General features: G+C 71.3%; 2 protein-coding genes across 6 annotated transcripts; one reads left to right on the top strand and one right to left on the bottom strand.

Moving 5' to 3' along the window:
* On the bottom strand, positions 1-6,011 carry LOC102461747 (uncharacterized). Of its 5 annotated transcripts, none has more exons than XM_075919916.1 (2): positions 5,821-6,011; positions 1-2,102 (listed from the first exon to the last, which is right to left on the bottom strand). In XM_075919916.1, exon 2 carries the CDS (start codon positions 2,017-2,019, stop codon positions 100-102), a length of 1,920 nt encoding a protein of 639 aa, XP_075776031.1. In that variant the 5' UTR covers positions 2,020-2,102; positions 5,821-6,011; the 3' UTR covers positions 1-99. The 5 variants fall into 5 exon arrangements, with proteins under 5 accessions (XP_075776031.1, XP_075776032.1, XP_006110513.2 ...); XM_075919917.1 differs by having other exon boundaries at positions 1-2,099; XM_006110451.4 differs by lacking the exon at positions 5,821-6,011 and adding an exon at positions 2,820-3,722.
* Positions 6,012-6,140: 129 nt separating this feature from the next.
* LOC102461582 (tonsoku-like protein) lies at positions 6,141-23,924 on the top strand. Its single transcript, XM_075919915.1, has 26 exons — positions 6,141-6,255; positions 8,009-8,104; positions 9,974-10,116; positions 10,326-10,509; positions 11,000-11,129; positions 11,307-11,478; positions 12,586-12,700; positions 14,028-14,173; positions 14,553-14,705; positions 14,922-15,047; positions 15,436-15,628; positions 15,841-15,905; positions 16,053-16,142; positions 16,435-16,507; positions 16,590-16,753; positions 16,843-16,966; positions 17,113-17,834; positions 18,640-18,734; positions 19,155-19,311; positions 19,439-19,517; positions 19,886-20,187; positions 20,275-20,446; positions 21,765-21,934; positions 22,141-22,214; positions 22,851-22,984; positions 23,277-23,924. Exons 1-26 carry the CDS (start codon positions 6,225-6,227, stop codon positions 23,468-23,470), a joined length of 4,104 nt encoding a protein of 1,367 aa, XP_075776030.1. The 5' UTR covers positions 6,141-6,224; the 3' UTR covers positions 23,471-23,924.
* Positions 23,925-24,141: the final 217 nt, after the last annotated feature.

Genomic DNA, 24,141 nt, shown 5'->3' with positions numbered 1-24,141 from the left:
GTTTCCTTAGTGTTTTATTTGAGGAGCATTAAAACATTACAAAGACGTTGCATTATAGCAGCGTGTAGCCTAGTTCCAACACGGGTGCGGGAGCGGCAATTAAAACGTCTCATCGTTCCTTGCTGCCGCCAGAAGCTCCGTAGCTGCTCCCGTCTGCAAAAACGCAGCAAACTCAGCGCATGTCATTTGATAGTTGAAGTGCACAAACAGCTCAGCTCTCACCAGGTCCGTGTGCAGCTGGTTCCTTTCCTCAGCCCCCACGTTCGCCATGATGCTGAAAATGCGTTCCACGAAGGCACTGCTGGGGGGGACAGCAAAGGCGTGCTGCACAATCTTCAGCAAGTTTGGGGCCTCGCAGCACTTAAAGAGTTCTACCCAGACGTCCGAGGCGGGAGGGTGATGGCGGCGCCCCCGCCGCGGCTGGGTTGAATCCACATGATTGTCTGACCCCTTTAGGATGGGTAGCACCTCGTTCAGCACACATATCTCCGTAAATAGCTCATCTAGATCCACCTGAACGTCCAAATTTGTCACCAAAGCACAGAGCTTGTCTAGCTCAAGAGGCCCGTCCAGATGAAGTGGCGCACACAACTTATAGAAAGAGTTTTCGCTGAAATCAAACCTCTTTTCTAGGTACTGCAGCATGCGTGTGTACGTCTGCCGGGCATCTCCGAGAAACTTACTCTGCTTGTCAGGCTGTAGCCTCTCCAAGAGCCGTGCTACCTTGTACCCATGGAAGCCTTTCTCTTGGCGATTCCGAATCTCTGCTCTGAGCTTGCTGAGCGTGGCGTACAGTTCGGTTACTTGAACGGAATCACTTTCAAGAACTTTGATTGTGGTGTTACACAGGCTCAGCATGTTGTGCACAAAGCAGAGGTACAGTTCGGGCAGAGTAATAGAGTCCTCATCGGAACTGGTGTCCTTGTGCTCCGAAAGAAAGGCCCAGATTGTGTGGCTCACGCCTGCCTCTCCTTGACTCACGAAGTAAGATCTGAGTGCAGGCCAATTCTTCAGTAACCTGTCTACGGCAGCAAAAAGGGCCACAAAACGCTTAGGTACTTGGTGTAAGATTTCTGAATATTCTGTCTCCATGAAGTCAAAGAACTCTTTCAGTTCACTGATATTCTTGGCGCTAGATGCGAATTCACTGAAGACCTTGAAGACCAAGTACTCTATGTCATAAGGGAGCTTTTTCAAGCCATGCTTTGCTGTATCGTGGACTATTTGCGCACTGCAATGCCCAGGCACAAGGTTTGGTAAGTCCAACATTTGTTTTAGGTGCACAAAAACAGACTTGTTTTCTCCAAAATTGCCCGCTCCATATGCCACAATTTTATTCTGTATCAGGCCAGCCTTTTGAAGACAACATCTTAAGTTGTCTGCGATCGCCTCTGATGTTTCAGCTGCATCCTCGAAAGAATCGACGATCGACGTGCAGATCCCCTTGTCTTTATTAAAGTAGTGGATGGCAACTGGGAAGAGTTTTGTGGGTCCTTTTTTAGAAGCAACTGTCGCTACTGAGAAAGGTGTTGAGCCAATGTCTTGCATGGCCCTTTTCAGGGAATGCGGTGCTAATACATTCTCAATCAAAGCACGTGCGTTTGTCATTCCACAGTGAATTTTGGAAGCTATCTTGGAATCGGGGAAAATGCAGCGGTACAGTTGAGTTCCACAATCTTGCGAAGGGTCGCCGAGGTGGTGTTTAACTCTGTGATATGCTAAAAGCAATTCAGCTGTGTGTAGGGGTTGCTCTTCGGCATTATCCGTCCTTCTGGAGACTTTGTCGCTGGTCCTACCCCATCCCTGTCCTTGCGCTTTGACTTTGTGACCCTTTGTTTCTGCATGGCGCTTGATAGCTTTTGCAGAATCAAACTTGACGGTGAGCTGCACCCGACAAACAGAACAGTAGCCCGAGTCGTCGCTTGCCTTTATAAGCCAATTCCGATACTCTGGCCGTTGCAGCCACTCGTCTTTAAATGTGCACAGCCTTCGACTCTTTTTCTTGTCGGGTTCAGTCATTTTGTCTCCCTGCTAGTCTGGCTGCAGCACGGTTTCGCCACCAGATCAGAGGGTTAACGGTGGAGGCCGGTTGCTCCCTGCTGCTTAAAAAAGTTAGTCAAAGAGTCAATCACACATTGTTTTGACAGATATTACACTCACTTCGGGTTTTATCTGCTACAGGATGCTAGACTATAGAAAATGGCAGTAGCTTTTGGTGTCTGGTCAATACTTCCGATGAGATACTGTACAAGTCCCCTTAAAACTGGACTTTTTCTACTTTATCCTCTGGAATGTGTCAAGCTATTTTTGTTTCCGGTGCAGCTAAAGTTAATATAGTAACAGAGATATAGCCGTGTTAGGCTTGTCTAGCTGAAACAAAAAACAGGACAATGTAGCACTTTAAAGACTAACAAGATGGTTTATTAGGTGATGAGCTTTCGTGGGCCAGACCCACTTCCTCAGATTAATACTCATCACCTAATAAACTATCTTGTTAGTCTTTAAAGTGCTACCTAGTCCTGTTTTTTGTAATAGTTAATATAGGTGTTGTGACCAGCATGCGCAATGAGGGTGCATCTGCACTGCACCCTTAGCTCACAATAAGCTAGGCAATTTGAGCTACGCAAATTGCCTAGCTTATTTTGAGTTAGTTTCCAAATCGCTTATTTTGCAGTGCCAAATTCTGAAATAAAGTGCTATTCCAAAACGTCCCTTATGCCTCGTGGAATGAGGTTTACAGGGACGTCGGAATAGCGTGCCTGTTTTATTTTGAAATAACAGGCTTGCTCAAAAGACGCAAAGCAGCTCTTTCAGCATACCGGAAAGATCTTGGAATAGCGTAGACCTCCCCGCATTCTGCAAGGGCCTCTCTATTTGCATCAGTTCAATTTGTGCCGCCCTGGGCAGAGCATCACGTGGGGCAGCCGGCACGTCAAACTCCATGCTTGCAGGTTTACCATTTGCCATGTCTGCGAGAGCATTATTAAGCCATGCCTCGGTGACAGGAATACGGTCACAATATGCCTGGGCCTACTTCGATCTCCATGCACATGGGCCTTTCACAGCACAGGGCTGTAACCGCATGACAAGTGTCTCCGTGGTGGGGTGCCATGAACAGCCTGAAAGGGGGGTGAGATAAGATCTGACCATTCCATTGTCGGGGCAGGGTGGGTTTACAGCCGTGCAAAGCAGCGGTTCTCAACCCCTCCCCAGTACCGGACCGTGTGCGGGAGTCGGATTTGTCTTGCGTCCCCCCTCCCAGCTGAGCCTCACTAAAGGAACTTCCTTAGAATCTCCGGCCTCTGCGTACGGGGCGTCACGGCGCAGCGGGATGGAAAGGCGCCTTTGTTCTCAGCTGGGCCATCGGATTGCGACCCCAGGCGCTGGGCTAGAACAACGGACGGGCAGTAGCCACGGGTGGGACCTGAGGTCAGGTCTAACCGGCGCTTTCCTGCACTGGAACTTTCTGGCTTAGGGGGTGTGAACACCCCCCCCCCCCACACCCAGCGCAGCAAGGGGCCCAGGTGAGCGGGCCCAGCGCGGTGACATGCCCCTGGTGGAGGCAGACTGGCGCCCCAGAGGGGTTTGAACCCGCTCCATGGCCAGAGCATGGCCTGACTGACTGGGCAGCGCAACTTGGGCAGTTTGGCTAGGGGCACCGCTGGGTGCGGGGTTCATTGGGGAATAGTCCAGCCAGGGGTACCTCTGGGTGCCCTGGTGCAGTGGGGTGCAGCCCGGCTCGGGGGGAAGTGGGGTGCAGCCCGGCTCGAGGGGAGCGGGGTGCCCCGGGGGAGTGGGGTGCAGCCCGGCCGGGGGAAGTGGGGTGCAGCCCGCTCGGGGGGAAGTGGGGTGCAGCCCGGCTCGGGGGGGGAGCGGGGGTGCCCCGGTGCAGTGGGGTGCAGCCCGGCCGGGGGGGGAGCGGGGTGCCCCGGTGCAGTGGGGTGCAGCCCGGCCGGGGGGGAGCAGGGTGCCCCGGTGCAGTGGGGTGCAGCCCGGCCGGGGGGGGGGGAGCGGGGTGCCCCGGGGCGGGGGGAAGTGGGGTGCAGCCCGGCTCGGGGGGAAGTGGGGTGCAGCCTGGCCGGGGGGGGAGCGGGGTGCCCCGGTGCAGTGGGGTGCAGCCCGGCCGGGGGGGGAGCGGGGTGCCCCGGTGCAGTGGGGTGCAGCCCGGCCGGGGGGGGAGCGGGGTGCCCCGGTGCAGTGGGGGTGCAGCCCGGCCGGGGGGGGGAGCGGGGTGCCCCGGTGCAGTGGGGTGCAGCCCGGCCGGGGGGGAGCGGGGTGCCCCGGTGCAGTGGGGTGCAGCCCGGCCGGGGGGGGAGCGGGGTGCCCCGGTGCAGTGGGGTGCAGCCCGCCGGGGGGGAGCGGGGTGCCCCGGGGCAGTGGGGTGCAGCCCGGCCGGGGGGGAGCGGGGTGCCCCGGGGCGGGGGGGTGCAGCCCGGCCGGGGGGGGAGCGGGGTGCCCCGGTGCAGTGGGGTGCAGCCCGGCCGGGGGGGGGAGCGGGGTGCCCCGGGGCGGGGGGGTGCAGCCCGGCCGGGGGGGGGGGAGCGGGGTGCCCCGGGGCGGGGGGGTGCAGCCCGGCCGGGGGGGGGGAGCGGGGGGCGGGGGGGTGCAGCCCGGCCGGGGGGGGGGAGCGGGGTGCCCCGGGGGCGGGGGGGGTGCAGCCCGGCCGGGGGGGGGGAGCGGGGTGCCCCGGTGCAGAGGGGTGCAGCCCGGCCGGGGGGGGAGCGGGGTGCCCCGGGGCGGGGGGGTGCAGCCCGGCCGGGGGGGGGGAGCGGGGTGCCCCGGGGCGGGGGGGGGTGCAGCCCGGCTGGGGGGGGGGAGCGGGGTGCCCCGGGGCGGGGGGGGTGCAGCCCGGCCGGGGGGAGCGGGGGTGCCCCGGTGCAGTGGGGTGCAGCCCGGCCGGGGGGGGGAGCGGGGTGCCCCGGGGCGGGGGGGGTGCAGCCCGGCCGGGGGGAGCGGGGTGCCCCGGTGCAGTGGGGTGCAGCCTGGCCGGGGGGGGGAGCGGGGTGCCCCGGTGCAGTGGGGTGCAGCCCGGCCGGGGGGGGAGCGGGGTGCCCCGGTGCAGTGGGGTGCAGCCCGGCCGGGGGGGAGCGGGGTGCCCCGGTGCAGTGGGGTGCAGCCCGGCGGGGGGGAGCGGGGTGCCCCGGGGCAGTGGGGTGCAGCCCGGCCGGGGGGGGAGCGGGGTGCCCCGGGGCGGGGGGGTGCAGCCCGGCCGGGGGGGAGCGGGGTGCCCCGGTGCAGTGGGGTGCAGCCCGGCCGGGGGGGGAGCGGGGTGCCCCGGGGCGGGGGGGTGCAGCCCGGCCGGGGGGGGGGAGCGGGGTGCCCCGGTGCAGAGGGGTGCAGCCCGGCCGGGGGGGAGCGGGGTGCCCCGGTGCATTGGGGTGCAGCCCGGCCGGGGGGGGAGCGGGGTGCCCCGGTGCAGAGGGGTGCAGCCCGGCCGGGGGGGGGGAGCGGGGTGCCCCGGGGCGGGGGGGTGCAGCCCGGCCGGGGGGGGGAGCGGGGTGCCCCGGGGCGGGGGGGTGCAGCCCGGCTGGGGGGGGGAGCGGGGTGCCCCGGGGCGGGGGGGTGCAGCCCGGCCGGGGGGAGCGGGGTGTCTCGGTGCAGTGGGGTGCAGCCCGGCCGGGGGGGGAGCGGGGTGCCCCGGGGCGGGGGGGTGCAGCCCGGCCGGGGGGGGAGCGGGGTGCCCCGGTGCAGTGGGGTGCAGCCCGGCCGGGGGGAGCGGGGTGCCCCGGGGCGGGGGGGGTGCAGCCCGGGTCGGGGTGCGGGTGCATCCCCCCCCCCCAGGTGAATGGGGCCCGGCCGAGCAGCCCCGCCCCTACCTACCAGGGCGCTGCTCCCGCCCCTGCCCGGACACGCCGGCCGACACGCTCGCGGGCCAGGGCCTGGCCGGACTACGCATCCCGGCATGCAGCGCGGCCCCTGTGCCTACGGCGCGTGCGAGCCTCAGCCAGGCGGGAAGTCGGCCCTGTGGGCCCGCGCAGGGCGCGTTCGCGGGGCATGCTGGGAGCTGTAGTGCCGGGTCCCGCGCAAGCGCAGCTCGCTGGGCAGGTTTCCCCGTGGATGGATTCCGCTGCAGCCTATCAGGAGAGGGGGGCGGGCTGAGCGGGTGGGCGGGCCGGCAGGCCTCGGCTTGTGATTGGCTATGGGGTCTGTTCTCGCGGTGACTGCTGGCCAATGGCGTTCGCCTCTGGGGAGGGGCGGGCGCGGCGCGAACCCGGCGCGGCGGGATGAGCGGGGAGCGGAGCCGGGAGATCCGCCGTGAGCGGGGGGGCCGCGGGGGGGGCGATCGGGGGCGGGGCGGTACTGGGGGCTGGGCAGTGTTGGGGGGCAGGGCGGTACTGGGGGGCAGGGCAGTGTTGGGGGGCTGGGCGGTACTGGAGGGGCAGGGCAGTGTTGGGGGGCTGGGCGGTACTGGAGGGGCAGGGCAGTGTTGGGGGGCAGGGCGGTGTTGGGGGGCTGGGCGGTACTGGAGGGGCAGGGCAGTGTTGGGGGGCAGGGCGGTACTGGAGGGGCAGGGCAGTGTTGGGGGGCTGGGCGGTACTGGAGGGGCTGGGCAGTGTTGGGGGGGCTGGGCGGTACTGGAGGGGCAGGGCAGTGTTGGGGGGCTGGGCGGTACTGGAGGGGCAGGGCAGTGTTGGGGGGGCTGGGCGGGTACTGGAGGGGCTGGGCAGTGTTGGGGGGCTGGGCGGTACTGGAGGGGCAGGGCAGTGTTGGGGGGGCAGGGCGGTACTGGGGGGCAGGGCAGTGTTGGGGGGCTGGGCGGTACTGGAGGGGCAGGGCAGTGTTGGGGGGCAGGGCGGTAACTGGGGGGCAGGGCAGTGTTGGGGGGCAGGGCGGTACTGGGGGGCAGGGCAGTGTTGGGGGGCGGGGGCGGTACTGGAGGGGCAGGGCGGTGTTGGGGGTCTGGGCGGTACTGGAGGGGCAGGGCAGTGTTGGGGGGCGGGGCGGGTACTGGAGGGGCAGGGCGGTGTTGGGGGTCTGGGCGGTACTGGGGGGGCAGGGCAGTGTTGGGGGTCCTGGGCGGGTACTGGAGGGGCAGGGCAGTGTTGGGGGGCGGGGCGGTACTGGAGGGGCAGGGCGGTGTTGGGGTCTGGGCGGGTACTGGGGGGCAGGGCAGTGTTGGGGGTCTGGGCGGTACTGGGGGGGCGGGGCGGTGTTGGGGGTCTGGGCGGTACTGGGGGGGTAGGGTAGTGTTGGGGGGCAGGGCGGGTACTGGGGGGGGTAGGGGCAGTGTTGGGGGGCGGGGCGGTACTGGGGGGGTAGGGCAGTGTTGGGGGGCAGGGCGGGTACTGGGGGGGGGTAGGGCAGTGTTGGGGGTCTGGGCGGTACTGGAGGGGCAGGGCAGTGTTGGGGGGCGGGGCGGTACTGGGGGGCAGGGCAGTGTTGGGGGTCTGGGCGGTACTGGGGGGCAGGGCAGTGTTGGGGGGCGGGGCGGTACTGGGGGGCAGGGCAGTGTTGGGGGGCGGGGCGGTACTGGGGGGTTGGGCAGTGGTGGGGGGCTGGGTGGTACTGGGGGGCAGGGCAGTGTTGGGGGGCTGGGCGGTACTGGGGGGCTGGGCAGTGTTGGGGGCAGGGCAGTGTTGGGGGGCTGGGCGGTACTGGGGGGCAGGGCGGGTACTGGGGGGCAGGGCAGTGTTGGGGGGCTGGGCGGTACTGGGGGTTGGGCAGTGTTGGGGGGCTGGGCGGTACTGGGGGGCAGGGCAGTGTTGGGGGGCAGGGCAGTGTTGGGGGGCTGGGCGGTACTGGGGGGCTGGGCGGGTACTGGGGGCGGGGGGGCTGGGCAGTGGTGGGGCTGGGAGGTGGCTGGTCTCGCGGGTTTGGGGGTTTTGCGGCTGGCGGGGGTGTAGCTGGGACTGATGGGCTGGGGGAGCTGGAGCCAGATGCAAGAGGGCAGGGCCCAGGAGTAAGGCCCCATCACTAGCCTTGGGGCCCTGTGCCGGGCGCTCCCTAGGCAGAGGGCCGAGGACCGTGGGCCTGCCAGGGCTGAGGGTCCCTCTCCTGCCGCCCCCAGAGCTCCAGAAGGCGAAGGACAAGGCCCAGAGGAGCGGGAGCCTCAAGGAGGAAGCTGTCCTTTGCAACCAGCTTGGGGAGATCTTGGCTCGACATGGTGAGCGGGGCCTGGCCCGGTGCTGAGGGTGGCCGGTTCGCTCCTGGCTGTCTGATGGCAAGGCTGGCGCGGGGGGGGGCTGGAGAGGTTTGGGGGCCCTGCCTTGTCCCTTGAGTTCTCCCTCTGCGGGGAGCTGGAAGCATGAGGCCCTGCCACGCCCAGGGGCCGAGTGGGATCTGTGGGCTGGGATCCGTAGAAGCCGGTCGCTGGCCCGTCGGCTCCGATGCCCAGCGTAGCAGGGGGCCGGGCGTGCTGTTTCCGGAGAGGCGTCTGCATGGGGCTCCCCTCTGTCCTCCTGTGGGGAGCCCGGGGCCCAGGAGCAGCCCCCGGTGGGTTCCAGAGCCGGGCATGGTGCCATGCTCTTGGCTGTTTAACCGCGCGGGAGGAGGGGTGCCTGGCCCTGGGGACTGGAGAGAGAAGGCCGCAGGCTGGGACCAGCTGGGGGAGGCTGCCGGCCACAGAGCCGACCTTTCTCCTGCTGAGGATGGAGAACCCTGGCGAGTGACCCGCACCCTGCGCACGAAGGCGAGTCCCCCCCAAACCTAGCAACGTAGTTTGTCTCCGGTGGGAGGCAGCTCCCAAACCTCCCCTCCCCCGAACTCCTCCTCATTGTCGGCTGACCTGGTTCAGGGCCCTTGGTTGTGTTCCTTCGACCCCCAGCTCAGCCCCTCCCTGGGGCTCCCCTCCCGGCGTATCACCAGAGAGCCAGGAGCTGCCCTTGCAGCCTTCTCTGGGGGAGCTCCCCGAGCCAGGCCCTCTGGTCGCCTCAGCCGAGCCCAGCGGCTCTTCTCTGCCCGGCTGCTGGGTGACGTCACATCTGTGGTCGGGCAGTGGCGCTGGGTTTGCCGGGGCTGCTCTTCTGGAGCTGTGTACCGACCAGGGACTGGAGAGCCCTCGCCCGAGAGCCTCTGCCGGCCTCCTGGCTGCGTCGCATTGGTGGCTCCTCGTCACCTAGTGGCCAGCCCCCCCGGGAGCCGAAATTCTTCTAATTAGACCGTAAGTCCCATTGCCTTGTCTGCTTCGGCATGTTGAATCTCAGCCCGTGTCTGTCGCCGGGCTCGAGACCCCCTGGCTCTGCCTGGGGGATGTTCCGATCCTCCCCCGGATTGAGCGTCTTCCCGACCGCGTCCCCTCAGCAAAGCCCGATACGGGTGTCAGATCCCGTGTGATTAGTCAGCCCGTTAAACGTGAACCGGTAACTGATTCAACGGGAGCGGCGCCGCCCCCCCCGCCGGGCTGGACTGCCTCCCTCCGACCTGCGCGGGGCTGCTGGTTCCCAGCCCCCAGGGACTGGGGTTGGCAGCCCTGTGTGGGGCTGCTCCCGGGCACCGGTGAACTGTTACCCGGTTAGCGTCACCCGCTAGGTGATGCCTGCCAGTTAACCGGTTACCCGAGAACATCCCTAAATTCCATCGGCCCCTCCCGGTCACTAGCAGCGCTGCCCGAGCGGGGCCCATGGCTGATCCCAGAGCAGCCCCGCGAGGAGCCTCACGCAGTCTGCTCCCTCGGCACAGCCCACTCCCACCTCCCCCCTGGGGCCGGGCCCGCCTGCTCGAATGCAGCTGGCTCTGCGCGGGGCGCCGTGGCCAGCGCTTCCCTGCCGCGCGCGGGTTGGCGCTGCTGCGCTTCGGGGGCTGGAAGAGCAGAGGGCATGGGAGAGGGGTTCTCCCATGGGAGAGGGGCCCTCGCGTCCCCGGTGCCCAGAGAGAGAGGGCTCACGCCTGGGGCAGGGTTACAGCGGCGGATGCAGGGGCTGCCGCCTCTCCCCAGGGGTGGCAGGACGGGTGCTGGCGTCCATCCGCCCCTGGCTCCCGCTGGGCCGCAGGCTGGCGTGCCCCTCACCCCGGCGCCTCGCTCTGGGCCCGGCAGGGCGCTACCAGGAGGCGCTGGAGGAGCACCGGCAGGAGCTGCGTCTCCTGGAGAGCGTGGAGGATGTTATTGGCCGGGCCGTGGCCCACCGGAAGATCGGGGAGCGCCTGGCAGAGCTGGAGAACTACGAAGCTGCGTTGAAGGTAGCGGGCGGGAGGGGGAGAAGGGCTGGGACTCCCCAGGGACTGGGGTGGAAGCTGATTACCCGGCGTGCTGTCCCCCCGGAGGAGGGATGAGGGGGATAGCTGCAGAGGTTTAAAGGGGAATGCCGGGGCACGTGGGGGTAACCCCAGAGCTGGGGGGGGCGTGTCTCTGTCCCTGGCTCTCCCCTGCTCACAGCCCTGTCCTTCAGCACCAGCGCCAGCACCTGGAGCTGGCCTGCGCCGTGTCCGACCACACCGAGCAGCAGAGGGCCTGGGCCACCATCGGCCGCACCTACATGTTCGTGGCGGAGAGCGGCCGGGCGGGCGAGGCGCTGCGGGAGGCGGAGCAGGCCTTCATGAAGAGCCTGGCCATCCTGGAGGAGAAGCTGGAAGGTGAGGGCCGGGCGGGGAGCCGGGGAGCGGGCTGCCAGCTCGGGACATGGGGTGGCCCTGGGGGTGTTTGCCTGTCGGGTCCCACCGTGGCAGCCTGGCTGGGCGACCCCGGTGCCCGGGCTTCACCCCAGGGCCTGGCTGGGATCCCCGAGACCCTGCTCCCTGCCCCCCGGCTTGGCCACGAAAGGACAGCGCCTCTGGCTGGCGCCTGGGCGTCCAGTCTCCAGGGCCGCTTTGCAGGGCCCAGCTCGGATCCGCAGGCCAGGCCGCCCGGCACCTGTTCCTTGGTGCATGTTTGATGGGGGCGCTTGGGGCCTCCAGCCCTGACCTCTGCCACGCCGGGGCCAGCCCCTGGACTTGGCTGTCCCCTGGGGAGAGGATTCCCTGGACCCAGCCGGAGCTTCCCGGGCACTCTGGGGCCGTGCCCGCCCCCCCGGCCCTGGAGCTCCCGCCGGGCGGGTGGGTAACGGGCTGGCTCTGGCTGTCCCAGGGGCGGTGCCGCCGCGGGAGCTGAGCGAGATGCGGGCCCGGCTGTACCTCAACCTGGGCTTGGTGTACGACAGCATGAAGGAGCAGGCCAAGTGCAGCCAGTACATCAGGAAGAGCATCTTCATCTCGGAGTAAGGCTCGGGGGAGGGGCCCTGGCCCAGGGCATGCTGGGAACGGCGCAGCCCTCGCGGCTCGGGGATTAGCCGCGGGGCCCTGGTGCTGCGCCAAGGGGCCTTGCGCCGGGGGCCTGTGGGGATGGGGCTCGGATTTCCGGGGCCGGCCCCGGCGCTGACCCGCCCTCGCCCTAGGCAGAGCCGCCTCTCGGAGGACCTGTACCGGGCCTACTTCAACCTGGGGCACATCCACCTGCGGGAGGGGCAGCACTCCAAGGCCATGCGCTGCCTGGAGCGGGCGCGCGACTGCGCCCACACCATGAGGGAGAAGTTCATGGAGAGCGAGTGCCGGGCCAGCATCGCCCAGGTGAGCGCCTGCCCCCGCCCCCCCATCCCCCGCGGGGGCAAAGGGCAGCCTGTCCCCCCTCGCCTGCCCCCGCCCCCGTCCCCCGCGGGCCCCTCCTCGGCTTCCGGGGGCAAAGGGCAGCCTGTCCCCCCTCGCCTGCCCCCGTCCCCCCATCCCCCGCGGGGGCAAAGGGCAGCCTGTCCCCCCTCGCCTGCCCCCGCCCCCGTCCCCCGCGGGCCCCTCCTCGGCTTCCGGGGGCAAAGGGCAGCCTGTCCCCCCTCGCCTGCCCCCGTCCCCCCGTCCCTCGCGGGCCCCTCCTCCCTTCCGGGGGCAAAGGGCAGCCTGTCCCCCCTCGCCTGCCCCCGTCCCCCCATCCCCCGCGGGCCCTCCTTGGCTTCCGGGGGCAAAGGGCAGCCTGTCCCCCCTCGCCTGCCCCCGCCCCCGTCCCCCCATCCCCCGCGGGCCCTCCTCGGCTTCCGGGGGCAAAGGGCAGCCTGTCCCCCCTCGCCTGCCCCCGCCCCCGTCCCCCCATCCCCCGCGGGCCCCTCCTCGGCTTCCGGGGGCAAAGGGCAGCCTGTCCCCCCTCGCCTGCCCCCGCCCCCGTCCCTCGCGGGCCCTTCCTCGGCTTCCAGGGGCAAAGGGCAGCCTGTCCCCCCTCGCCTGCCCCCGTCCCCCCGCGGGCCCCTCCTCGGCTTCCAGGGGCAAAGGGCAGCCTGTCCCCCCTCGCCTGCCCCCGTCCCCCCGCGGGCCCCTCCTCGGCTTCCGGGGGCAAAGGGCAGCCTGTCCCCCCTCGCCTGCCCCCGTCCCCCCGTCCCCCGCGGGCCCCTCCTCGGCTTTCGGGGGCAAAGGGCAGCCTGTCCCCCCTCGCCTGCCCCCGCCCCCGTCCCTCGCGGGCCCCTCCTCGGCTTCCGGGGGCAAAGGGCAGCCTGTCCCCCCTCGCCTGCCCCCGCCCCCGTCCCTCGCGGGCCCCTCCTCGGCTTCCGGGGGCAAAGGGCAGCCTGTCCCCCCTCGCCTGCCCCCGCCCCCGTCCCCCGCGGGCCCCTCCTCGGCTTCCGGGGGCAAAGGGCAGCCTGTCCCCCCTCGCCTGCCCCTGCCCCTCTCTGAGCCTGGTGCCCCGGTGCCTTCCAGGTGCTCCTCGCCCTGGGGGACTTCGTGGCCGCCCGGCGCGCGCTGAAGAAGGCCTACGTGCTGGGCTCCCAGCAGCCCCAGCAGCGCGAGAGCGTCCGCAGGAACCTGCGCTACGGTGAGGGGCCGGGGCTGGACTGCTGGGGCGGGCGAGGGGGCTCCAGGCCCCTCTGCGGCTGCCTGCGGGGGGCCGGGGCTTGGCACTGAGCTCTGTGGGACTGATGAGGCCCTGGCTCGGCGGTTGGCCCAGCCCTTCCCCGCCTGGCTTGTGGCTCCTGCACCAGCCACATGTCCAGGCGCCCAGGAAAGGTGCCACTGCTGCGGGCGGGGTTCCAGCTGGCCCAGACCACTCCTAGTGGGGCTCCTGGGGAGTCCCCGACGGTGCCCAGAGGACGGCCCGTGTCCCCATGGCCTGAGGGCTGGGAGAGGGGAGGGGGCGGGGTGTCCCCAGGCCTGTGGGCTGGGGGGGGGTGTCCCCATGGCCTGTGGGCTGGGGCGGGGTGTCCCCATGGCCTGTGGGCTGGGGTGGGAGAGGGGGGCGGGGTGTCCCCATGGCCTGTGGGCTGGGGTGGGAGAGGGGGCAGGGTGTCCCCATGGCCTGTGGGTTGGAGTGGGGGAGGGGCCGGGGTGTCCCCAGGCCTGTGGGCTGGGAGGGGAGGGCCGGGGTGTCCCCAGGCCTGTGGGTTGGAGTGGGGGAGGGGGCGGGGTGTCCCCAGGCCTGAGGGCTGGGAGAGGGGAGGGGGTGGGGTATCCCCATGGCCTGTGGGTTGGAGTGGGGGAGGGGGCGGGGTGTCCCCAGGCCTGTGGGCTGGGAGAGGGGAGGGGGCGGGGTGTTCCCAGGCCTGTGGGTTGGAGTGGGGGAGGGGGCGGGGTGTCCCCATGGCCGGTGGGTTGGAGTGGGGGAGGGGGCGGGGTGTCCCCAGGCCTGTGGGCTGGGGGGGGGGTGTCCCCATGGCCTGTGGGTTGGGAGAGGGGGCGGGGTGTCCCCATGGCCTGTGGGCTGGGGTGGGAGAGGGGGCAGGGTGTCCCCATGGCCTGTGGGTTGGAGTGGGGGAGGGGCCGGGGTGTCCCCAGGCCTGTGGGCTGGGAGGGGAGGGCCGGGGTGTCCCCAGGCCTGTGGGTTGGAGTGGGGGAGGGGGCGGGGTGTCCCCAGGCCTGAGGGCTGGGAGAGGGGAGGGGGTGGGGTATCCCCATGGCCTGTGGGTTGGAGTGGGGGAGGGGGCGGGGTGTCCCCATGGCCGGTGGGTTGGAGTGGGGGAGGGGGCGGGGTGTCCCCAGGCCTGTGGGCTGGGGGGGGGGGTGTCCCCATGGCCTGTGGGTTGGGAGAGGGGGGGGTGTCCCCAGGCGTGCGGGCTGGGGTGGGAGAGGGGGCCCGGGTTCCCCCTTCCCTGCGGCTCAGGGCCAGGCCCCGGGCGCAGGCTGCTCACGCGGCTGCTCTCTCTCAGCCGTGAAGGCGAGCCGGCTGCAGGAGGCGCTGGAGGAGGCGGCGCCGGGCGACCCGCAGGTGGCCCTGGGGCTGTGTGAGCAGCTGGGGGACCTGTTCTCCAGGCACGGGGACTATCGCCGGGCCGTGGAGTTCTACCAGAGGCAGGTGGGTTGGGGCTGCCCGGGCCTGGGGAAGGGGCCGGTGCGGGGCGCTGGGGCCGGTGCTGGGTGCGGGGCGCTGGGGCTGGTGCGGGGTGCCGGGGCGGGGTGCTGGGCGCTGGGGCTGGGCTGGGCGCCGGGGCGGAGTGCTGGGTGCTGGGGCCGGTGCGGGGCGCTGGGGTCGGGGCGGGGTGCTGGGCGCTGGGGCCGGGGCGGGGTGCTGGGTGCCGGGGCGGGGCGCTGGGGCCGGTGCGGGGCGCTGGGTGCTGGGGCCGGGGCGGGGTGCTGGGCGCCGGGGCGGGGCGCTGGGGCCGGTGCGGGGCGCTGGGTGCTGGGGCCGGCGTGCTGGGGCCGGGCTGGCGAGCCTGACGCCCGTGTCTCCGCAGCTGGGCTACGCCGAGGCCCTGCGGAAGCCGGCGCAGGAGCTGGCCGTGATCCACGTCTCCCTGGCCGCCACCTTCGGGGACCTGCGGGAGCATGGCCGGGCCGTGCAGCACTACCAGGCCGAGCTGGCGCTGCGGCGCGGGAACCCGCTGGAGGTGAGGGGCGGCCCACGGAGACGGAGCCCTGCCGGGGGCAGCTCGGCGAGCGGGCAGGGCCTGGGGGGCAGGGGGCAGGTGCAAGGGCCAGGGGCCGAAGGACTTGCCCTGCCCACCAGGGCCCCAGTTACCCAGGGCGGGCAGCCTGCCAGTGGGGCCGGATGGGCCGGGGGAGGGGGGCCGGCAGGCTGATCTGCCCCTTGTCGCTGTGCCCAGGAGGGGAAGACCTGGCTGAACATCGCCCTGGCCAGGGAGGAGGCCGGCGAAGGCTACGCGGCGCAGGAGCCCTGCTTGCAGAGCGCCCTGCGCGGAGCGGAACAGGCCGGGGAGCCCAGGCTGCAGGTGAGGCCCCAGCGCGGACGCCGGTCACGGGCTCACAGGCTGTGCCCGTGTGTGGCCCTGGCCAGAGTCCGCCCCACCTCTTCCCTCCCCCCCCAGCGCGCCAGCCCCTTCCCCTGAGTGGCCCCACTGTGCATGCAACCCTCTTGAGCCCCCCCCCGCCCTGCAGTGCCCTCTGCTGGGCTAGGTCAGGGCTGGGGGACGCCCTGCGGGCCTGCCCCTGCCCACTGCAGCGCCCCCTGCTGGGCCAATGACCAGCACCCCTGCCCTGCTCACTCCAGTGCCCCCTGCTGGCAAGGCCGGGACTAGCAGCCCTGGGAGCTTCCCCTCCCCTCGCCCCCCCACTAGCGGAGGCCGGGCAGGGTGATCAGCTCCCCCCTTTCATCCCCAGCGGCAGATCCTGCAGCAGCTGCTGTCCGTGCAGCAGAAGTGGGGGTGCCCGGAGGCCCCTGCCACGCTGGCCAGGCTGCAGGGCCTGTGCCACTTGCAGGGCTGGAGCGCCGCGGGGGACAGCAGCGAGGAGGAGCAGGAGCCGGAGAGCAGCGAGCCCCTGGAGGAGAGCGACCTGGAGCTGTCTGAGAGCGGTGAGTGGGTGGGCCCCGGGGGGCTGGCAGGGACGGTCCCAGGGCCCCCGAGTCGAGTCCTGGCAGGAGAGCGGGGCAGGAACAGGGTGGATGGCGCTGTGGCCCTGCATGGGCCTTGCCTGGCACGTGGGACCCCTCCTGGCAGGATGGGGGGGCTGTGCTGGACCCCCCCTCCCCTCCCGCGGTACCTGACCCAGGCCTGTGTGTTGCAGATGAGGAGGAAGAGGACCTGGACGGCTACAGCAAGAGCGTGCCTGGCCGCCGGCGGATCACCAAGGTGAGGCTGGGCCTGGGTGCAGCTTTCTGGCCCCTCGGGGCCCGTGGCTCCTGCCCTGGGATCGGGAGCCGGCTGGAACCGGGGGAGGGGCTGGATCCAGGTGGAGGCTGCCTCTGATCCCCGGTGCCCCCCTCTGTGCCCCCGCAGTGGAACCGGCGGAACGACCGAGGCGAGACCCCGCTGCACCGCGCCTGCATCGACGGGAACCTGCGCCGGGTCCAGTTCTTCCTGGAGCAGGTGGGAGACGGTCCCTGGGTCCCCGGCCCCGAGCCTAATGGGGTCGTCCCTCCCCTCCCCCAGTCACCAGCTCCAACGGCCCTTCCCTGCCAGCAGCCAGCGGTGGTAGCGAGCGGGCCTGGCCAGCAGGGGGTGCCGGAGTGAGCCGGGCGGGGACGCCGGCCCCTGGGGCAGCTCCCAGGTCCCCGGCCCAGCGGTGAGCTCGGCTGCCGGGCGCGTTTGGGGGGGAAGGGAGCTCACGGCTCTGCCCTGCCCCTGAGGCCTGGTCTTGTCTCTCCCCTCCTGGCACCAGGGCCACCCCCTGAACCCGCGGGATTACTGCGGCTGGACCCCCCTGCACGAGGCCTGTAACCACGGGCACCTGGGTGAGTGCCGGGAAGGGGGCCGGGTGGGGGCTGCGGGGCCCGGTGCACCCGCCTGGCGCTCACGGCTGGCTCCTGTCCCCAGAGATCGTGCGGCTGCTGCTGGACCGGGGCGCCGCCATCGATGACCCGGGGGGGCCGGGCTGCGAGGGGATCACCCCCCTGCACGACGCGCTCAACTGCGGCCACTTCGACGTGGCCGAGCTGCTGCTCCAGCAGGGCGCGTCGGCGGCGCTCCGCAACGCCAAGGTGAGGGGCGGCGGCAGGGCCCGGGGGGCCTCCCGGGGCGGGCGGGCAGCGGTGGTGCTGAGGCCCAGCCCCTACGTCTCCCTCCCCAGGGCCTGAGCCCGCTGGGCACCCTCCAGGAGTGGGCGAGGATGTACGGGAAAGACCTGGACCAGGAGACGCGCCGGCGCTGCCGAGCCATGGAGCGGCTGCTCCGGGAGGCCGTGGCAGGGCGAGGTGAGGCCCAGGCGGGGGGGAGGGGCTGTGGGGCGGCCCCAGAGGGGCCTGCTCCTTCCGTTTTACCCCTTGTCCCCAGGCCCACCCATCCCGGGGAGCGCGTCCAGCGGGGGGCCCAGCTCAGGGGTCTCTGGTCTCCCCCGCAGCCCCCGAGGCGGCCCAGCGCCCGCAGGCCGTTCTGCAGAGCCAGCTGTTTGACGCGGAGCTCTCGGAGCCTCGGAGCCCGCCCCCCGCTGCTCCGCCCGCGCAGCCCCGGAGCGGGGGCCCCGCCACGAAGCCCCCGGCGCCCGACCGGCTCCCGAGTCGGCCAGACGGGCAGGGCCCGGAGCGCTGGGCCGAGCAGGACGACGGCATGACCCCGCTGCGGCCTGTCAAGAAGAGGCAGCGCCTGGGAGCGGACAGCCGGCCGCCGGGGCTCCTTGCCGGGCAAGCCGAGTACGAAGCGGCCATGCGCAGCGTGGGCAGCGCCCAGTCCTGCCTGAGCGCGGAGCCGGCCCCGGCCCCGGCCCCCGCCAGGCCGGCCCTGATCCCCGCGGACGAGTACGTGGGGGACGACTGGCTGCAGGACGACCTGGGGGCGAGCCGGGAGCCCCGCAAGAGGAGCCGCCGGGGCCCGGGGGAGTCGGGCTCGGACTCTGGAGACGCCACAGGGTCTGAGAGTGACGACGGGGCCCCCCGCCCCACCCCCCCGCAGCGGAGGAGGGCCCGGCAGAGCCGCCTCACCCAGATCGTGGACAGAGCGGTGCTGGGCCGGTCCCGCGGGGGCCGTGCCGGGGGGGCCCCGGAGACGACCGCTCCCCCCGCCCGTCTGAGGCCCATGGACGGCAGCCGAGCCGATGGCCTGGGAGGCTGCGAAGAGGCCTCGCAGGTGAGGGGCTGGGGGTTGGGCTCATAGCTGGGGGGCAGGGGCAGGGCTGGCCCAAGGTATTCTGGCGCCCCGGGCACGGCGCATGCGCAGGCCCGCCTGTGGGGAGCGGGCCGGCCCCCCCCAGGGTGCACAGGCCCGCCCCCGGGGCACACGGCGCATGTGTGGCCCGGCTACGGCTGCTGACGCGCAGCCCGAGCGCGGCCCAGTCCTGCCCGGCTGTTGCTGCTGGCGCGCGCTGGGCTGTGTAGGGCCCCGGAGCCGTGGGGGGAAGGGCGCTGCGGGCTGGCGCTGCAGGGCTGTGGAGGGCCGGCGCTGTGCGGGGCTGGGGATGTGGGGATGCGGGGGGCCGGGGCTGCGGGTGGGCCAGGGCTGCGGCGATGCGGGGGACCGGCGATGCGGGGGGCCGGCGATGCGGGGGGCCGGGGCTGCGGGGGACCAGGGATGCGGGTGGGCCAGCACTGCGGGGATGCGGGGGGGCTGGGGATGTGGGGATGCGGGGGGCCGGCGATGCAGGGGGGCTGGCGATGCAGGGGGGCCGGGGATGCGGGGGGCTGGGGATGCGGGGGGCTGAGGCCGGGGTTGTGGGGCGCCGGGGCTGCGGGGCTGTGGGGGCCCGGGGCTGCGGGAGCCGAGCGCGTGGCACCTCGTGGCAGCTGCAAGGGATGCCATGCGCCCCTTACAGCTGCCATCAGATGCCCCCCATCGGCTGGCGCCCTGGGCAGCTGCCCGGCTCGCCCCTGCCTCCGTCCGGCCCTGGGCAGGGTGCTCGGGATCCCTGTGCCGTGACTCTCCTCTCTGTCCCCAGCCCCCAGCGCTGTCTGCAGCCCCCGCTCGGCCGCCCCCCATCCGAGTGCGCGTCCGGGTCCAGGACAACGTCTTCCTCATCCCCGTGCCCCACAGGTGAGTGCCGGCGTCCCCCAGCCGGGCCTGGGCCCTGAGAACGGGGCGGTTCCCCCTCCCTCGCCGGCGGGGCCCGCCTCAGCCCCCTCCCTCGCCGGCGGGGCCCCGCCTCAGCCCCCTCCCTCGCCGGCGGGGCCCCGCCTCAGCCCCCTCCCTCGCCGGCGGGGCCCCGCCTCAGCCCCCTCCCTCGCCGGCGGGGCCCCGCCTCAGCCCCCTCCCTCGCCGGCGGGGCCCCGCCTCAGCCCCCTCTCTCGCCGGCGGGGCCCCGCCTCAGCCCCCTCCCTCGCCGGCGGGGCCCCGCCTCAGCCCCCTCCCTCGCCGGCGGGGCCCCGCCTCAGCCCCCTCCCTCGCCGGCGGGGCTCCGCCTCAGCCCCCTCCCTCGCCGGCGGGGCCCGCCTCAGCCCCTCCCTTCCCTTGCAGCGGCAGCGAGAGGCGCCCGGTGGCGTGGCTGGCGGAGCAGGCGGCGCAGCGCCATTACCAGGCCTGTGGCCTGCTGCCGCAGCTCACCCTGCAGAAGGAGGGGGCCCTGCTGGCCCCCCAGGACCTCATCGTGGACGTGCTGCAGAGCAACGAGGAGGTGAGTGGGGGCGCCTGGCGCCTCCTGGGCCCAGCCCATCACCCTGGCATCTGGGCCCTTGCTGGCTGTGCCCATCCCGCAGCCTGCCAGCTCCACCCAGCCGACGGGGCTGCCGTCTGCCTTGCAGGTGTTGGCAGAGGTGCAGTCCTGGGACCTGCCCCCGCTCGCCGACCGGTACAAGAAGGCCTGTGGCAGCCTGGCCGTGGGTAAGAGGCCACTCGGGGCCGGAGCCATGGGGCGCAGAGGGGCCCGGGGCAGTTGGGTATTTGGCTGGGGGTCGTGCCACCTGCCCCTGTGAGGACTATAGGCTAGGGAGGGTCAAGTCTGCTCTAGTGGGCCTGGGGCTCTGCCACAGCCTCCCCATGTGGCCTTGGGCAAGTCCCTCAGTCTCCAGCCCTGGCTGTGGGAGGGGGATGAAGGCAGAAGGAGGCTCGGGTGGGGCCAACTGCCCCCTGTGTGGCACTGGGGGCTCCCTCTCCCCGGCTGCTTGCCGTGAGCGTGGCCCCCAGCCCTGGCAGGGACCGTGGCAGCAGCCCGGCCCCGTGACCGGCCCCCCCGGCCTGTTCCCTCGCAGGCGAGCACCGGCTGCTGCTGAAGATGACGGAGCTGCAGGAGTCGGGCCCCTCGTTCGGCGCCTGCGGCCTGGCGCTGCGCCAGCCCCACCTCACCCCGCTGCTGCGCGCCCTCAAGCTGCAGAGCTCCCTCCGCCAGCTGCGGCTGGCTGGCAACGGGCTGGGCGACGGGCTGGCGGCCGAGCTCCTGGCCGTGCTGGGCACCGTGCCCGGCCTGGCCCTCCTCGACCTGTCGGCCAACCAGCTGGGCGCCGAGGGGCTCCGCACGCTGGCAGCGGGCCTGCCCTCCCAGGCGGCCTTCCAGGTACTCGCGGGGTGCGTCCGCCCCCCCCCGGCGTGTGCAGGGCAGACCCCAGCCCCTCGGGTGACCCCTCCGGCCTTGTCGTTCCAGAGCCTGGAGGAGCTGGACCTCAGCCTGAACCCGCTGGGAGACGGCAGCTGCCAGGCCCTGGCCGGCCTGGTTCAGGCCTGTCCCGGCTTGACCACGCTCCGGCTGCAGGCCTGCGGCTTCACTGGGGCCTTCCTGCAGCGCCACCATCGCCTGCTGGCCCACAGCCTGAACGGTGAGCGCCCCCGGCCACGGGGCAGGGCCTCTGCGTGGCACCCGGCTAGTACCCCCAAGGGACTGCGGGGGTCCTGCCCCATAGCGCCCCGCTGCCTGTCCCTGGGTGACCCACCCTCTGCCGGCGCCCCTCCGCCCACCCAGGGTGATCCACCCTCTGCCGGCGCCCCTCGGTCCTGCCCCATAGCGCCCCGCTGCCTGTCCCTGGGTGACCCACCCTCTGCCGGCGCCCCTCAGTCCTGCCCCATAGCGCCCCGCTGCCTGCTCCTGGGTGACCCACCCTCTGCCGGCACCCCTCCGCCCACCCAGGGTGATCCACCCTCTGCCGGCGCCCCTCAGTCCTGCCCCATAGCGCCCCACTGCCCAGCCCTGGGTGACTCGCCCTCTGCCGGTGCCCCTCAGTCCTGCCCCGTAGCACCCTTCTGTCCTGCCCCATAGTGCCCCAGTGCCTGGCCCTGGGCAACCCGCCCTCTGCCGGCGCCCCTCAGTCCTGCCCCATAGCGCCCCCGCTGCCTGTCCCTGGGTGACCCACCCTCTGCCGGCGCCCCTCAGTCCTGCCCCATAGCGCCCCACTGCCCGGCCCTGGGTGACCCACCCTCTGCCGGTGCCCCTCCGCCCACCCAGGGTGATCCACCCTCTGCCGGCGCCCCTCAGTCCTGCCCCATAGCGCCCCGCTGCCTGCCCCTGGGTGACCCACCCTCTGCCGGCGCCCCTCCGCCCACCCAGGGTGATCCACCCTCTGCCGGCGCCCCTCAGTCCTGCCCCATAGCGCCCCGCTGCCTGTCCCTGGGTGACCCACCCTCTGCCGGCGCCCCTCAGTCCTGCCCCATAGCGCCCCGCTGCCTGTCCCTGGGTGACCCACCCTCTGCTGGCGCCCCTCCGCCCACCCAGGGTGATCCACCCTCTGCCGGCGCCCCTCAGTCCTGCCCCATAGCGCCCCGCTGCCTGTCCCTGGGTGACCCACCCTCTGCCGGCGCCCCTCAGTCCTGCCCCATAGCGCCCCACTGCCCAGCCCTGGGTGACTCGCCCTCTGCCGGTGCCCCTCAGTCCTGCCCCGTAGCACCCTTCTGTCCTGCCCCATAGTGCCCCAGTGCCTGGCCCTGGGCAACCCGCCCTCTGCCGGTGCCCCTCAGTCCTGCCCCATAGCGCCCCTCTGCCCACCCAGGGTGACCGGCCCTCTGCCGGCACCCTTCAGTCCTGCCCCACAGTGCCTGCTGTGCCGTTTTCCCTGCCCGGCTGGCAGGTAGCAGCTGCGGCCAGGCCCGGCGGGGGCTCGGCGTTACCGCGCTGTCTCTCTCCCGCATGCTCTGACCCCGCAGCCGTGCACTTGAAGACCCTCGTTCTGTCCCACAACGCCCTGGGCTCTGCCGGCCTGGAGCTGCTGCTCAGGAGCCTGCCCTGCGCCACCCTCAGCCGGCTGGAGCTCGGCTCGGTGGCTGCCCGGGCGGAGGAGCTGGTCGTGGATCCGGTGGTCAGGTACCTGGTGCAGGTAATGTGCCCCGGGCTGCTGTTCCCCTTCATCGGCTCCTGGAGCTCGGCCTGAACGTGGCTCCAGCACAGGGTCCCCTCTGGGCCATGTGGCCTCCTTGGGAGCCGACCCGCCCACACCTGGCTCTGCTGGGGCCGTGGGGCTCTTGCGCTCGACTGGCTGGGGGGCCCCACCTGCACCGCTCAGCCCCCTCTGCTCCCTTCCAGGAGGGCTGTGCGCTCACCCACCTGACTCTGTCTGGGAACCGCCTGTGCGACGAGGCTGTCGGGGAGCTGGCTAGGTAAGGGGCAGCATGGGGGTCCCTGGGCGGGGGGGTTGCATGTGCTGAGCTGGGAGCCTGAACCCCGCTTCCCACTGGCAGAACAGCAGCAGGGCCCGGAGGGGCCTGGTGTGAGGCAGGACCCGCTCCCAGAATCCAAGGACCGGCTGCTGGGAACGTGCGTCTGCACTAAGATCCCAGGCACGGAGCCCTCCCGCCAGCGTGGTACAAACGCTCCCCCGGCTAACAGGAACGCTGGCCGCGAAGGGCGGGGCGGCCGTACGCACTAGTCCCATCCGGGCAGTAACCGTGTCGGGGGCAGGACCAGCCTGTTCGTACGGGGTAGGAGGGAGTTTCTCTGGCCTAGGGAGGAGCTGTCCCTGCTGGGCTCTTGCCACGGGCCAATACCTGCGGGAGTGGGCCAGCAGGACACAGGCTCCGCGCTCCCGGGCCAGGTGCCTCTCCCCTGAGAGCCGCGGGTCCTGGGGCAGTTCTCAGGGCCTGGGGCAGTTCTCAGGGCGGTGCCGGGCTGGGGCGCTGCCCCGAGGGGCACACGCAGCCGCGCGGCTAACACCGTCCCGCAGGGGCCCCACGCGGGCAGCAGTGCATTGTGGGAGGGAGGGGCCATGGGACTCACTCACTCCCTCTCGGTTCCAGGTGCCTCCCGCTTTGCCCCCCCTTGGTCTCGCTGGATTTGTCTGCGAACCCCGGGCTCACCCTGGCGGGCTTGCGGCTGCTGCTGTCAGCCCTGGGGGAGAGGAACCAAGGGCTCCGCTACCTCAGCCTGGCAGGTGAGGGGGCGAAGGGCTGGGGGGCGGGGGATGCAGCGTCCCCTCTGGAGCGGCTCGGCCCCCCGGTCCCGGCACGAGATGATTCGGAGCAGGGGGGCGGAGTTCGCGCCATGGCTCCCTGCGAGTGCCCAGCTGCCAGGGCACAAACCTTCAGGCAGGGCCGAGCCACCAGCTGGGGCAGCCTAGTTGCTTCTTGCGGGGGGGGGCTGGCGGCTCCCCCAGCCCGGGGTCCCAGCTCCCCCCTGTGCTGCGGCCCCGGCCGGTCCCCCAACAGGCTGTCCCCTCCCCCCAGGCTGCAGCGTGCGAGGCCCGTTGGACGGCACCACGTGGGCCCGGCTCTCCGCTGACGTGTGCGACTTGCGGCTCTGCAGCCGGCACCTGGACAGGAGCGACCAGCAGGGCGCGGGCAAGGCCTGGCGTGGTCCCCCGGGCACCTCTCTGAGCGCCGTGACCCGCCACCACCAGCTCTTCTGCAAGAGCGTGTGAAGGGCCCTGCCGGCCGCCTGCCTCAGCTGGGGGAACACGGGGCCACGCGCCCTGCCAGGCCTGCGCCCCCGAGTGCGGGCAGGACCCTGCGGCTGGGCAAGCAGAGCCCTGGGCTCTGAGCAAGGGAGCTCCCTGCGGGACGCTCGGCTCTGGAGCAACAGCCTCCACGATGGCCAGACGCTCCCGGAGCCGCCTTGCACCAGGTCAGCAGCTCCGGGCCGTGTCTTCGCCCGGCCCAGCAACTGGCCCCCAGCGGCTTGGGGCACCAGCCACCTGCGCCTGCGGGAGGCCCCTGTCCTGGGAGAAGCGGGGGGGCTAAGTTTGTTCCCCCTTCCTGCGCTGGAGGGGCTCTGGCTCCCCCCGGACTATTTCTTGCCTGGCTGCCCCAGCCTTGTTGTGCCCTGCTCAGGGCAAGGGGGGTGGGGAATGATGGGGAATAAAGTGCTGCATCCTCCTCCGGCTCCAGCCCTGGCTGCCTTGCCCACCTGCCCCTCCCCTTCCTCCCCAGGAACCCGCCTGGCCGTAGCTGGCAGCCCCCTTACCTCCAGGGCGGGGCTTTTCACTGCTCGCCCCAGCCAGTGACTGACACAGGAAGCAGCCTTGGGCCCTGGGGAATCTCCCCCCCCCTTGTCAGCTGTTGGGGCTGGATTTCCAGGCTGGGGCTGGCCACA

Source organism: Pelodiscus sinensis, chromosome 2 (genome assembly GCF_049634645.1).
Source record: "Pelodiscus sinensis isolate JC-2024 chromosome 2, ASM4963464v1, whole genome shotgun sequence".
Taxonomy (NCBI): Eukaryota; Metazoa; Chordata; order Testudines; family Trionychidae; genus Pelodiscus; species Pelodiscus sinensis.
This window is presented reverse-complemented; position numbering and strand designations above follow the sequence as displayed.